We start from the raw sequence: 14,624 nt of genomic DNA, 5'->3' as shown, positions 1-14,624 counted from the left end.
AGGGAAAAATTAATTCAAATCATGTGATCTAATTAATTATGGTAGTACTAAGTAATGAGAATTTGAAAATTCTTTTTGATAATATGGTCATTAATTAGAATAAATCAATAGATCAACATGTGTCGACTTTGCTTGTGATTTATTCTTGTTTTCATGTAAACCAGAACCTTCCAATGAACCCACCAAAGTTTGATTTTCCACTTAACAGTAATTGCACTAAAAATATAATACAATTCAAAGTTTTAATTGCAAATCAATTTAATGGTGGCTTGAAACTGGTTAGATTCTCACTCTGGCTAGAAGCCTCTGCCCAAGAAACACATAACCCTTGAGCCTTGACAGATTGTTACTCCGTGAAGATTGAGTCTGGAACTAAAGAAAACCTTTGTGTTGGTTTCCTGAGTTAAGCTGAAAGTAGTAGATTGCCTCCCATCTTAACGCTCTCTCTTCGTTTCTTCTTACTTGGCTTTCCCAATGAGATCTTTTGTCATTCATAAGTTAGCATCTTCTTCATGCTTTTAGCTTTAGCAAGCATATTCTTCTCCACCTTAATAAGTTAGTATCTTCTTCAAGCTTATGGCTTTAGGAAACATATTTTCTCCACCTTAAGGAAAGAATGGATCCATCTCCCTTGTCATCAAGGAAAGTATCGTTGGCTATGTACTTCCTCTTCTCCATCTATATATATTGGCAATGGTACGTGATCATGATTCACAAGTCAAGAGATTTTCCTTCTTTCAAAAACTCTTACAATTATCTTTCAAACAGACAAAAAAAGAAATGGCTGAAGGAGTTTTGTTTGACATTGCTGGAAAAGTCCTAGAAGGTCTGGGACCTTTAGCTCTCCGAGAGCTTAACTTGGCCAGTAATGTAAAAGCTGAACTCACCAAGCTCGAAGGAACTGTTTCCATTATCAAAGCTGTCCTTCTCGATGCAGAGGATCAACACAACAGCAACAACCGAGAGGTCACGGTCTGGCTCAGGCGGCTCAAAGATGCAGTTTATGATGTGGACGACTTGCTGGATGATTTTTCCACTGAAGTTTTACGGCGAAAGATAATGAAGGGGAATGAAATGTCAAAAAAGGTACGCATTTTCTTCTCGAAATCAAACCAGCTCTCCTATCGTCTCAAGATGGGTCATAGAGTTCAAGCTCTAAGAGAGAAACTAGATGCAATTTCAGCTGATAGAATCAACTTCCACTTTAATGAGCGTCTTGTAGAGTCACAAATTCAAAGTAGGGAAAGAGAGCAAACGCATTCGTTTGTACGCTTAGAGGAAGTGATTGGAAGAGATGGTGATAAAAGTGCAATTATAGAATTGCTCTTGGAAACCCATTCTGAAGAAAGTATTAGAGTTGTCCCCATTGTTGGGTTTGGAGGTTTAGGAAAAACTACATTAGCTCAAATGGTGTTTATTGATGAAAAAGTCAGAGCACAGTTTGAGCTAAAACTGTGGGTCTGTGTGTCAGATAGGTTTGAAGTTCAAACAGTTGTGGAAAAAGTACTTGAGGTTGCAACTCAAAAGAAAGTTCAACAAAACTGTCAAATGGAAATACTGCAAAATGACCTCCGAAAGGAAATTGATGGAAAGAAATATTTGCTAGTCCTAGATGATGTGTGGAATGAGGATGCACAGAAATGGTCTAAGGTGAAAAATCTGTTAATGGGGGGAGCTAGAGGAAGTAGGATTGTTGTAACTACAAGGAGTGAATTGGTTGGAAGAGTTACAGGCACAATTTCACCATACTTTTTAGGTGGTCTATCAGAAAGTCAATCTTTGTCTTTATTTAAGCAAATGACATTTGAAAAACAAATCCAAACTTCCAATTTTCTCGACTTAGAGTTAGAAACAATTGGAGAAAAGATTGTGAAATACTGTGCAGGGGTTCCTTTAGCAATTAGGTCCATAGGAAGCGTTTTATGCCTTGAAATAACCAAATCAAAGTGGTCACGTGTGCTTGAACATATAACTCAAAAAGGAACTGGTATTGAGCCAATTTTAAGGTTGAGTTATGATCATCTTCCATCACATTTGAAGCAATGCTTTGCTTATTGTTCCTTATTTCCCAAGGATTATAGAATCAGTAAGCATGCTTTGATAAAGCTTTGGATGGCTCAAGGATTTATTCAGTCGCAAGACAGAGGCCAATCTCTAGAGGATGTTGGTCATGATTACTTCATGGATTTGCTTTGGAGATCTTTCTTTCAAGAGGCAGAAAAAGATAATCTTAGCAATATGGTAAGTTGCAAGATGCATGATTTGATGCATGATCTTGCCAAATCTGTTGCTGGAACTGAGTGCTTTGTTCTTACAAATTTAAATGTAGAAAATTTAAATAAAAACACACGTCATGTGTCATTTGGTGAGAAATTAGACTTTTCATGGAAGATTCCAAGTGTCTCACTCAAGGCAAATAAAATAAGAACATTTTTTCAATCACCAAATCTCAAGGAGCTGGGGGTATGGGGGTTTAACGGAGCCAAGTTTTCGAATTGGTTGTCTTCCATCACAAATTTAGTCAACATTCAAATACTGGCTTGTGAGAAATGCCGAAATCTACCTTCTATGGATCATCTCCCCTCTCTAAAGTTTCTGAGACTTTGGAATTTGCGTGCTTTAGAACACGTGTCAGAAATAGAAATAGACACGTCGACAACAACGACGTTCTTCCCATCCCTTGAATCTCTGCGGATTCGTCATTGTCCCAATCTCAAGGGATGGTGGAGGAGGAGGAAGGAAGATGATGAGGATGATGAAGAATCAACTGAAGCATCAACTGCAGAGCTACTGCCTCACTTTCCTTGCCTTTCCACGTTAGAAATTCGGGAATGTCCTAAGCTAACCTCCTTCCCATTGTTCCCAACTCTCAATGACAAGTTGAGCTTGGGGAGAACCAGTGGAAGGCCATTGCAACAGACATCGACGATGAGAACCAAGGGGAAGATAAGATCAGCGGCAACAACATCATCATCGACTACTCTTCCTCTCTCCAATTTGAAGTCTTTGACTTTATATGAGATGGAGAATGTAGAATCAGCGCTAAAGGATTTTTTACAAAATTGCCGCTGCACTAATCTTGATACTCTAAACATTGACAGTTGTCCTGAGTTGACATCGTTGCAGACAGAAGTGCATGCCCTCACCTCTTTACAAAAGTTGACAATTTTGACTTGTCCCAATTTGATGGCATTGCCTAACTGGATACCTAGTCTCACCTCCCTCCAAGAGTTGCAAATTAGAAGCTGCCACAAATTACAGTCATTGCCAGAAGGGATGAGTCGACTCACCAATCTACGGCTGCTCGTAATCAGTGATTGTCCCCGTTTGAGTGAAAGATGCGAAAGGGACACCGGCGCCGATTGGGCTAAGATTTCTCACGTCCCAGATATTCTCATTGGTTGAGATTGAGAACCCAAGGACGTTGTCTGCTGCTTTGCCTAATTTGATGAAAATTGAAGTAATTTTCTTACAATCCTCTCTCTTATTAATGCTTCATTTTGTCATTTGGTTGAATAAGTGATGCATTTTCAGGAAGCAAGACTGGTCATTGTTCCACTTTTACCCCTTTTTCAGCTCATCATCTCACCGTTAGATTCAATTCAATTTCCTAGAATCTGGGCCGCACAAAAATGCAAAGCCTTGGTCTTTTTATTTTGCTGCTTAATTTCACAGGTCTGTTCTTTGGTTCTTCACATTATTAATTCTTCATTTTATTTACTCCTTATTTTTTTAAAAAAAAAATTTTAACATTATTAATTCCTTGTAATGGCATAAAATGCAGATAAAACAGTATATCAATATAACACAATCTCTGCATTTCTGAACAAATTAATGCATTATTGATTAAATATATATATATATATAATATTCTTGCACCAACTTAATCCCTGTTTATTAAAAAGGGCAAATTTTGTCCTAATTTTTAATTAATATACGCTTATTTAAATAAAAATTAAATCTTGGTTAAACTGTTTTCTATGCTTTATGTGTTTAACAAGTAATAATATCATCAATCCATTAATTTTGATTCTTAATTTCTTTTTTTTTATAATTAACTTTTTAAATAAAAAATTTCACAAAATTCCAACTTGACTGTCAGGTTATCAACGGCCCAAAAACTATAACCCAAACCCTTGATAACGAGCCCAAGATAGTTTGGACGAAATTCATTTTCCAGCAACGACCAAAAAGTAACAAACTTTCATGTCTACCAGCTCTCTTCTTCTTCTCAACCCAATAGTTCTCCAAAATGCAGTACCAAAAATTCCTCTCAATTCCAATCTTTGCTGTGTTTTTTTTGATGGGTTTTGTTTATTATATCACAGTTTTCATTTTCATTGAAGATTGGGTTGGTTTGCAGAGCTCAGCTGGATCATTAAATGCCATGATCTTCACTTTCTTGGCTTCTCTATGTCTCTTCTCTTTTTCTGCTGGCGTTCTTACTGACCCAGGTTATGTTCCTTCTTCTTATCTCCCTGATGTTGAAGATAGTTCTTCTGTCTCAGATGAAGAACCCAAGAAAAATGTAAGTTTTGTTTTTCCTTTTTTTCTAAATGTATTAAATCAATATTTTCAAGGGAAGTTGAATTTTTTGTGTTTTGATATATGATGTGATTTGGGTTTTTTACTTTCATTAGAAAGCTTTTAGAGAATTGGATTGAAATGTTGGGTATTAAGTGGTAGATGCTGGTGGATTTTGTAGGACAGGGTTAGGAACTGTTTACTTTTTGTAGAATGCTGTCATTTACCATCTCCAAATTTAACTCGAAATATGTTCAATAAAATAGGGTAATTAATGGAGCTTTTACTTTTATTCCAATTGTAAAAATTTCAAGCATACGTGTTTTATTCCAATTGGGATCTTTTGGATATGAAGACTAATTTAAGACTCCATTTGATTGATTCTTTTGCTCTTTTTTTTCTTCTTTTTGCAAAAAATGAATAGAAAAGAAGAAGCAAAATGAATAGAAAATAGAAAAAACAAAAAGCGAAGAGCAAAAACATCAACCAAATGGAGCCTAACTATTTCCAAAGGCTTTAGGAGCTTAACAGTGTTGGCACTTCTCATTTCTTGGGTTTAAATTCTTTTACAGATGTCTTACATGATACAGTTGTAGCCACAACATGAAAAGTTAATATTTGTTGTCTAGTCTTAAGCTTTGGTATTTGCAATATTCTAAATATTGCATTTTTTATGATTTAAGAATATGCTAAAGTTTATGTATACGGGTTTTATAGTTGTCAGAAGCTTGTTATGACATTAAGGCAATCAATGTCAAATGGCCGAATTGAGGTTCATAAAGGTTCTTCACAAATAATGATATGAGACGTGTGATATTGAGTAGTCAATCCAGCTGTTAGTTAGACGTGTGATTTTGATTTCAGTTATGCATCATGCAAAGTGTATAACTTCATTATGTATTTTTACTTCATGGATGAAAGATTTAGGGTGTGCAATCAAAATATTGTGACAAATGTGCTGCTTATAAGCCTCCCAGGGCTCATCACTGCCGGGTTTGCAGAAGATGCATACTAAGGATGGTAGGCTGTATTTATTTTAGCAATTTTTATGTGAGTAAGAGTTTTTCTTTAACCATGAAATTTGCAAATTTATGGTTTCTAAGACTCTAATGCTCTAATTGGGTGCAGGACCATCATTGCCTGTGGATAAATAATTGTGTTGGTTATTGTAACTATAAAGCTTTCTTCAATCTTATACTTTATGCAACCATCGGTAGCATCCACTCCACAGTATGTATCATTGGTTTCTTGTATTGTATTATTGCTACGAAGTTGCACCAAGTTTTGACTTAAAATCTGTCATGCTTAGATAATCATAATAAGCTGTGCCTGTCAGAAGGACTGGAATTACAGTGGAAGAACTCCCCTCAAAATTTTTTATGTAAGTTGGTAGTTATAATAGGTAGTTGATTAGCTGCATTTGTGATTTTATTGTTTTTACAGCAATATATTTGGTCAAATGAATTATTTAAGCTAGAATTCTGGCTAATGGCCTGTCCCCTGTTTCTAAACTTGTAGAGAAGCTAGGTCTCGACAACTATGTCTACATTAGCTGTTTCTGGCTAACAGAATTGCTGTGTATTGTGTAATTTTAGATGGTGAGTCAGAGTCCAAAGTAAATATAAAATCTAGTTGGCTACACTTCTTTACCTTTAGTTTCTAGATTTTTGGTGTATTCTGGTTAAGTCTCTCTAAACTATGTTGATCATATGTTGTTTTCCTCTTAATCCTTGTCCTCTTAAATCAAAATGTATACAGTCTGACCCTCTTTTTTTTTGTTTAACTTTATCCATTTTATTATACTTGACCAATGTTTGTGCACACTTCTTTTCTACATATTAGGGGACATGTTAAAGTATTAAACAAGACATGTACTTTTTAGGGTACCCTTAATTTTTCTTCCCTACTATTGAAGGAGAACAACCCTAATCTCATGTCGAATGTCCAAAAAGAGCTAGATGCCCATTCTTAGTCGGATTTATTTAATCCTTGCTGGTTACTTGGAGAGTCCTGTGATATAAATTCTCTTCTTCACTAGTCTAGAATATATAAATTTGATTTATTCTTGGACTACCTCCTTTCATTTTGGATAGAAAACTTGAAACTTGAGTTTTAACTCTACTAGATTTAAATTAAAATTTCAGCTTCTATAGTGGCTTCTGAGTTTGTTATTTCATCAATTTACCAAATTGAATTCCAGGAGCCTCCTCACTTAGTGTTTGACCTGCTTAAGTCATAAAACTTTATGTCAATAAGTCCTGGCTCCTTTGCAATATGACTGAAGAGACTCATCTTTCCTTTTAATGTCTGCTTCTTGCTAACCTGTGCTCCTCCCCCCCCAAACATTTTTTTTCCCTGTCTCTGCAATCCAGCTATTACTAAATTCTGAGGGTGGTATGTTTTGTAGGTTGCTTGTGGAGCAATGATGGTTGCATTATTTGCAACACTTGGGACTCTCTTAGGTTGGCATATCTACCTAATAACTCACAATATGACAACCATAGAGGTGGGTTGATTTTTACAGTTGGATGCATGGCTTGGATTACTCCTGCATAGTTGTTTAAATCTCCCTGAAATTATCCTTTTGCCAGTATTATGAAGGAATACGAGCTACATGGTTGGCTAAGAAATCTGGGCTGAGCTATCGTCATCCATTTGATCTTAGCGTTTACAAAAATATTACCCTGGTACTTCTCCCTCCTTCTCTTGCTTGGCTGTGTGTGTGTCTTTCGTCTTTATTTTCTTCATAATATATTGTACCTGTAAGCTATTAGTATGTGATTTTATCTGCCTCTTAATCAGGTATTGGGTCCCAACATGCTGAGATGGTTATGGCCGGCATCAATTAGTCATCTGAAAGATGGAGTTAGCTTCCCTACTTCACGTGATACTTGATAGATATTTTCCAAATCCACCCAGGTCGTTGCAGGATTAGTGTTATTCCATGCTTGTTATCACACGGTGAAGATTTTGCATTGTGTTCATATTATCACATTGTTTCAAGAGGAGAAAGGATATGTTCAGGGAGTTGTTGGCCTAACTAGGAGGGAAGTGGCCAACCAGAGATCCACACAGTGACATGCGTGCTTTGTCTAGCCTGATAAAACTAGCTCGTTTTTTTGGTTCCTTTTTTGAAATTATTTTCTACTCCCTTTATAAAGGAATTTTGTACAGTAAACATTGTAACATAATACAGTATGCAGTTGATATAGGCTACAAGGTGCAAGTAATTTGTGTAATTAACATGAAATGTGTAAATGTTTTGACTTCAACCTCACATTCAAGTTTATTAACACTTTTACCCTTGTTCCAAATATTGATAGTAGTATTCTTTTTGGACATATGTGAAAGAGTCCTCTATTCATCTTATAAACCTCAAGTTCTCAAGTTTAACTGTTGAGGTGTAATTGTCCACAACATTGTCTCTGCCCAAAAAGGTTTCCTGAATCCAATTGCCTTGAGATGATTTATTGAGTTATGATTATTAATTATGTCCCAATCACAAAATCTAACGTGGTTCACCATCAGGACTGTTGCATACAGTAGGGTTGAAACAACCCTAATGCTTAGGGATAAGGAAGATGAAAGATGATCAAATCCAATTGGAAAAGATAAATGATCTTAACCTGGAACAACTTGAGCAATAGTAATTATGTTAGAAAAGCTCAATTAACCTCCAACAACTTGACTCAATGTATCTAATAATGGAAATGAGCAATAGTAATTATCACATATAGCATAAGTTAGACAACACATAACTTGTTATAACTCCATTAGCCATTAAGCTCCTTTTTCAATGTTTTAGATGTGGTTGGGACAGTTCCTAGATTTGTGGTTGGGGCATTTGCAAAATCCAGGGACAATTCAATGCTGTCTAAGACTTAAAGAAGTGAAATATTTAAATGAGGTCTTTTATATTGAAATTTTAAAAAATATTATTTAAATTTTATTCTTCTAACTTTTTGAGATGTAAAATTTCTAATTAAACTTTTATAATCAACATTTTCTAATATTTTTTTATTATCATGTAGATATTATAAATTGAAAAAAAAATATTTAGTTTGTCGGCTTTGGCAAGATCGATGCCTTGTGGGAGAGGGAATGGAGGCTAATAGGACCCTTAGACTCTAAAAATTTTTAAAATTTCACAATATATTCTTGCTTTTTTAAAAAAAATTTAAAATTTTGTCTTTACAATAATTTTTTTGTTAAGACACTCTCACAGCGATTAGTTAATAACTAATTTAAGTAGATTTAGAGACTAAAGTAAAACCTATTGCAGCATGCATTTTTTGTTACGAAACTCATTAACAATGAGTCTTGTAGTAAAATGTTAGATAATTTTCTTAAATAGTCATTGACTATTTGCATTGAAAGAAAAAATCATTCGAGGCTTTGGTATTGATTGAGTGATAAATGTCTTCAACTCTATAAAAGAGCGTCAAACTCAATTAAAAATATCTAATCTTAGTATGCAATAGTTGTTAAAAAATATCTTTATTTTGTACTTAACATGTAATTAGAGTTATTTATATAATTTTACATAAATTTTTTTCATTTAAATTCTTTTACATTTTTGTCAAAGATTGAACTTTTAGTATAACTATTTTATAAATATTGTCTTCCCCTCCAAATGTGAAATCTTGACTCCAACATAAAAGAGTGATCAGAAAAATGCTAACCTAGCTAATTAGACTTACTCACTATTGAATCAGGCCACATGAAGCTAACCCTTCATTAGTAACTCTTCCCCGTTCTTAGAGAGCATTGATCAGAATTCAGATGTTGTAAATAGAATCTTTGCTATTAACAAATCAGGGTGATTCACACGTGGAATGCATATTATTCAGGTATAGGAGACTTGACTTGAAGAAAGCGAAGGACATTTTCAGGAAGATTCATCCTGGAAAATATTTGAAAGGATATGATTGCATCAAGATTCCAATTCAAGATACCTTTTGCTTTCAACTATTGGTAAACAATACATTAACATTCAATAGGTTGTGCAGTCACTTGCTGTCTGCAAAATGTTTGCTTTAGTCCACTCAAGTAATTTCCTGGTACTGTATATCCAACTTTATACTAGTCAACCATGATCATCCTTTTGCGTGATTGGCATGGAGAAGTTTTAGTTGAATCCAGTTCATCCTCAAAGCTGATTCTCATGTTGTATAGCCGCCATGAATTGGTTCAAGTTGCTATCCTGTTTGGTGATGTAAGTGAAATCTAGTGGACATTTGCTACACCTGCATGAGTTTCGCTAATCAACACGTAAAACATTTCTGGTACTGCTTTTAATTATTTTGGTTAGTTTACTTTGTAATTAAAGCAAATCAACATTAATTGAGATGACTAACATGGGCTTCTCAAGTGATCTATAAAAAGATTCAAAATGGTTAGCTACTTCCTTTTTCAGAATCTCAAGATGGTGACTAATTAATCTCCCTTGGATTATAAGTTTCTCAATGAAGTTTGTCCTTCTCCTTCATGCCATCAAGTATAAAAAATTTTGTGTTCCAATCTCCTTCAATAGTTCACTTAACAGTAGAATTTTACTATCATGATTTTTCTTTCTTTTTATAGTTTGCCCAGATATCAACCTTTTTGGTCACAATAAATTGTCTTCTGCCTTCATCGAAATTATCTTGCTGCATCTCTACTAGTAATATTAATTTGTATCTTTTCTTCAAGTCTACTATTTTGGACCCGGCCATTATTGACAACTTGCTTCTGCCATTGCTTGATAGCATGCTTTGTCTCCTTAAGTTTGAACCATATGCCAACTTTTGTTTGATGCCCTCCAAGCTTCAAGAAACATATCTGAAAAACTCCCTTCCTCTAACTAGTGATTGAACAGATGAAATGGTCTCGATCCCTGATTCACTACCTTTTCTCCTAACAAAACCGGGTTATAGTCCAATAGAGAACTGGTCAGGTATTTTGACAACAAATTCTTATTTTTCTCCAAAGACACATTCACCAGTAAAAATTTGTCTAATCTACTAACTGAAAGGTCAATTTTGTTGCAACACCAAGTAAATTTACCACCCACCAATGGAAGGTTAATCAACTCCAAACTATCTACGAACTCCTCATGCTAAGAGAATGCCTTACTATTCACATGGCTACCAACTTTGTCTTCACTATTCTTCACCATATTAAAATCGCCCCTTAAGCACCATGGCACAAGACTGTTCCTAAAGATACCATCGAGCTCTTCCCATAACCATTGCTTGTTGCCATTGCTTTTTGAGAACAGTATTGATAATTGTAAGTCAATAAGTATTCTGTTTAAAAGTATTGATACCTTTGAGTAAGGTATTGATACCTAATTTATAAATCTAAGTTTAAACACCCTTTTGGATGATTTATGACCTTGTATAGCTACGCAACTTCGAACCAAGCCTCTATAAGGTCTTGTAAGTAATTGAGACTATTTAAAATGTTCTTAAAACCTCTTAACTTTACTATCTATATGAATTGATTATGATTTCATTATGGCACACTTGATAAAAATTGTGTTTTATTATAACCACCTGCTAATTAGCTTGTTCTCCCTCCTTGTGTCTACTCATTGAGATTTTACATCTCATACACGTAAGATGCACTTGTTTGCTTCAAATACTTAAAATATTTTTTCTATGCAGCCCACACAAGCCTTAGACATATATTACCTGTATAGGTCCTCATAAGGGTGCTCAGTCAATTGATAAACATCCATCTTTAATTTCACATCTCTATACTTATAGCATTTACAAACTTGCACAACTGTGTGTTATAAACATCCATCATGTACTTGCATATGTCATACACAAATTCGTATCATATTCGCCAACTTGCGGCTATGTCACCATACACTAGACAATTTACATACATATCCCGTAACCCACAATATATATACACAAGACCAAGTGGCCAAAAAAACCACACAACTAGTGGAGTGAATCTGGGTGAGGAGATAACTATTGAATGCCATGGTCTCAAACCTACGAAAAGATGTACTAGGATTCCCTTGGAATATCTATGATCTAGCTACCTCTAGATCTGGAAAAATGCAATTTGAAATAATGAGTATAACCCAGTGAGAGATGTTTGAGGGGAACAAGCAATAAGCGAGAGAGTTTATAAACAATTTTCTTCTTTCTTTGAAACCATGCAGTTTTGCTCATAAGTCAAATCCATGATGTAATGTCAATATTTCACTTTTAAACAGTTATATCAATTTAAAAACATTCTTTCTTTACTCAATTAGATGATTAATACTACTAGGAAAATATTCTCGTGAACAAACCAACTATATAACCATCATTCATCCAAAAACAGAACACAAGTAGTGATACTTTTACTTTTACAAGATGTATCGATACATTTGGTTCAAAAAACCCTAATATTTTATCTTAATAAACAAATATCAAAGTATCCATACTTCGTTCAAAATTTGTGGACTTTCTGCAATTTCTAATTGTTAAACTTGTTTATTCATTTCATTCAAAAGCTCAAACCTATCAACAATTTTTTCAATATTCAAATCTTAATTAACACATTTCCACACTTATAAACTCAGTCATACCTATCAATCATCACAATCATCAAGAAAACACTTCCAAACTTGCTATTTCACTTTAGCATTCACAATATCAACATTACCGGAGTACACTTAACTAGTTTCTATACCTTTCTATGGGATTTTCGAACCATGGGTTAGTGATGTTTCTTTTTCACTATTAAGGGAATTGAGTTATTCCATGGGACGCTCAAACACGAGATAGTGATATTTTTCCCTCACTAACTAGGGAATCGTAGCATTCTTAAACACGAGATAGTGATATTTTCCCCTCACTATCAGTGGACACTATATCACTATCCAGTGCATATAGCCATGGTCCTCAGATTATATCTCGTGTGCTATCATTTTCAGCATACGGCTAGCACCATTTCCCCTTTGCCAGCTAAGGTCATACCTTTACATACCTAATTCACCAATTAAAAACGATACGGCCATCTAGCCTTAGCCACAATGTCATTCAATGGACATGTCACAATCTCTTAACACATCATCATAACATATACAGCATAAGTTTACAACATAACAACATATCAACTCAATAACATATACAGCATCATAGTACAATACTTATAAGTTTTTAGGCCATCAAGTTCACATGTTAGTCGAGAACACATACATCAGTATAGAGTATCAATACACAAAAGCTTATTCCCATGCACATTTTAAAAACATTTACGCTCAATCATACTTAAAGCTTTTCGTGCATTTCATGAAACATTTAGAATGCATATCCACTTTGCACCTACAGTGTAGCTTAACCAACACAGTAGCCAAACCAATTAACCAAACTCCTTGGCAACAAGACTTTGGAGCTCCAACGCAGTCTACCATTAAACCAATGCGCAACAATTAATATTTTTCTCATACCCATTTCCATCCACAATCCTTCCAGCACATAATACCCACATCTTGACTTTAACTCAACTCAAACACCTTTTCAATTACACAATCCACATTATCACTAACTCATTTTTAACTTACACTTACCTTGGTGAGTTTACTCCAAAGGACTGGACTCAACTCAACAACCCCCTCACCTAAGAGGAAAATCACATATCTCTTAGTGGAAACACAAATTCAAAAGAACCAATTGGTCAATTCATCTAGAAATGGGTAATACTTACTTTAATTTGCTTAATTTCAACTTGAATCCACCTCTACACTTATTTTGGAGTTAGAATGGGAGAAGGGATTTGAAGGTGTCTCGGGTTGGAAAGAAAATAAAAAGGCCGTTCAAGTCAAGAACCTTATATTTCTTTTGCATTATTACATGGAAGTATCTATATATTTGTACAATGTATCCATACTTTTCACATAAAATACTCCCCAAGGCATTCTGTCATATAAGTATCGATACTTGTTTTTGATTTATCCATAATTTTTCAACAAAACCTAATTTCTTCTAAGCTCATCAAGTAAATTGCCTTCTTAAACTCATTAAAAGTCAGAGGCATTACAAAATCATGTTCTTGTATAAGTTTCAGTTAGGGATAGAGGTGTTTTAAGGTAGAGCAAAAAATTCTTGCATTTTATATTTGATAAAATAAAAAAGAACTTCAAAGTGGATACAGAGTCAAGATAAGATGTATCATATTTCAAAATATAATACTTTAACATCAGTGCTGATGAAGGGTTATATCTCAATAAGGCTCAAATCAAAAATTCACTCAGGTGGGAGAATTTACTTACTAAGTTATTTATTTACTCCATAAGATGAGTAAAAATATCAGTGTAATTATTAAAAATAATAAGAAAAAAAAGGCAACAAATTTGTCATATCACACCAAACAAGTAATAATTTCCACAAATGTTAAAAAGTAAAACTCAAAAAAAAATTAAAAAAAAAAACAAAAAAGGCAAAAGTAGAATGAGTAATATAAAACAAAACCATTAATTGTAGGGAGAAAATTCATGTCTGTCTCTCTCTCTCTTTCTCTTTGTTCTCTTACATTGGATGGATAACGACAGGACATATTCCCGTCTGTAGAGTGATCAGTTTCAATGTGTCATCTCTGTGTATTTTGTTTCTTCTTTTGATCTTGTCTATTTTGATTTTATATCAGGTTGAAATTAATGAAACATATTCATCATTGATGAGGGCTTGATTTTTTTTCCCAAATCGATTTTGGACATGCATTCTTATCCATTCAGCTGACAATCACCAACAATGCATGTGCTTAGATTTGGACATAACCCAGTACAATAATTTTTTTTCAACAAAAAATAAAACATTCTGTTAATATGTTGTGCTTGTATGTAGATTGGATCTCTGGTCAAGTACACTATGTGCACATGCATGTTTTCCTTTTTAATTATATATAAAAATTTATATCTTTCCAACTCAAAAAAGGCTGTAATTCACATAGCCTATATCTTGTCCCATATACATTCATGCTCTCTCCAAATGTACATTAATTGTTCCTTTGACACGATTGGTCCAGTAGGTAGATGTTCTAGCCTTTTAAGTGAAAAAGGAATTTAATTTATGTACCAAAACAAAAAAGAATTTGTTTTACTCAAATTTCCAAATGAA

General features: G+C 34.3%; 2 protein-coding genes across 6 annotated transcripts; both read left to right on the top strand.

Annotated features, from left to right (window-relative positions):
• The first annotated feature begins 729 nt into the window (after positions 1 to 729).
• Positions 730 to 4,479, top strand: LOC110425631 (disease resistance protein RGA2-like). 3 transcript variants are annotated; one of them, XM_089785078.1, is made up of 2 exons: positions 730 to 3,460; positions 4,364 to 4,479. In XM_089785078.1, the coding sequence occupies exon 1, from the start codon at positions 781 to 783 to the stop codon at positions 3,403 to 3,405; it is 2,625 nt and encodes an 874-aa protein (XP_089641204.1). In that variant the 5' UTR covers positions 730 to 780; the 3' UTR covers positions 3,406 to 3,460; positions 4,364 to 4,479. The 3 variants fall into 3 exon arrangements, with proteins under 3 accessions (XP_089641204.1, XP_021296243.1, XP_021296242.1); XM_021440568.1 differs by lacking the exon at positions 4,364 to 4,479 and adding an exon at positions 3,577 to 3,673; XM_021440567.2 differs by lacking the exon at positions 4,364 to 4,479 and adding an exon at positions 3,535 to 3,673.
• LOC110425633 (DHHC-type zinc finger family protein) lies at positions 3,708 to 7,865 on the top strand. 3 transcript variants are annotated; one of them, XM_021440573.2, is made up of 7 exons: positions 3,708 to 4,528; positions 5,452 to 5,574; positions 5,653 to 5,754; positions 5,834 to 5,905; positions 6,932 to 7,030; positions 7,116 to 7,211; positions 7,327 to 7,865. In XM_021440573.2, the coding sequence occupies exons 1-7, from the start codon at positions 4,253 to 4,255 to the stop codon at positions 7,417 to 7,419; spliced, it is 861 nt and encodes a 286-aa protein (XP_021296248.1). In that variant the 5' UTR covers positions 3,708 to 4,252; the 3' UTR covers positions 7,420 to 7,865. The 3 variants fall into 3 exon arrangements, with proteins under 3 accessions (XP_021296248.1, XP_021296251.1, XP_021296250.1); XM_021440576.2 differs by having other exon boundaries at positions 3,708 to 4,558; positions 5,452 to 5,544; XM_021440575.2 differs by having other exon boundaries at positions 3,720 to 4,528; positions 5,452 to 5,544.
• Positions 7,866 to 14,624: the final 6,759 nt, after the last annotated feature.

Source organism: Theobroma umbraticum, unplaced genomic scaffold, assembly GCF_002168275.2.
Source record: "Theobroma umbraticum cultivar Fairchild unplaced genomic scaffold, ASM216827v3 scaffold_81.0, whole genome shotgun sequence".
Classification (NCBI taxonomy): domain Eukaryota; kingdom Viridiplantae; phylum Streptophyta; class Magnoliopsida; order Malvales; family Malvaceae; genus Theobroma; species Theobroma umbraticum.
The sequence above is the reverse complement of the archived record's forward strand: the minus strand, read 5'-3'. Positions and strand labels throughout refer to the sequence as shown.

What these genes read in the sequence shown, in the direction of transcription:
- LOC110425633 (XM_021440573.2), top strand. Translation starts at nt 4,253, where the DNA reads ATGCAGTACCAAAAATTCCTCTCAATTCCAATCTTTGCTGTGTTTTTT. An exon ending in ATGAAGAACCCAAGAAAAAT is followed by an intron (nt 4,529 to 5,451) that starts GTAAGTTTTGTT and finishes TGAAAGATTTAG; the next exon opens with GGTGTGCAATCAAAATATTG. An exon ending in CTCCCCTCAAAATTTTTTAT is followed by an intron (nt 5,906 to 6,931) that starts GTAAGTTGGTAG and finishes TATGTTTTGTAG; the next exon opens with GTTGCTTGTGGAGCAATGAT.
- LOC110425631 (XM_089785078.1), top strand. Translation starts at nt 781, where the DNA reads ATGGCTGAAGGAGTTTTGTTTGACATTGCTGGAAAAGTCCTAGAAGGT.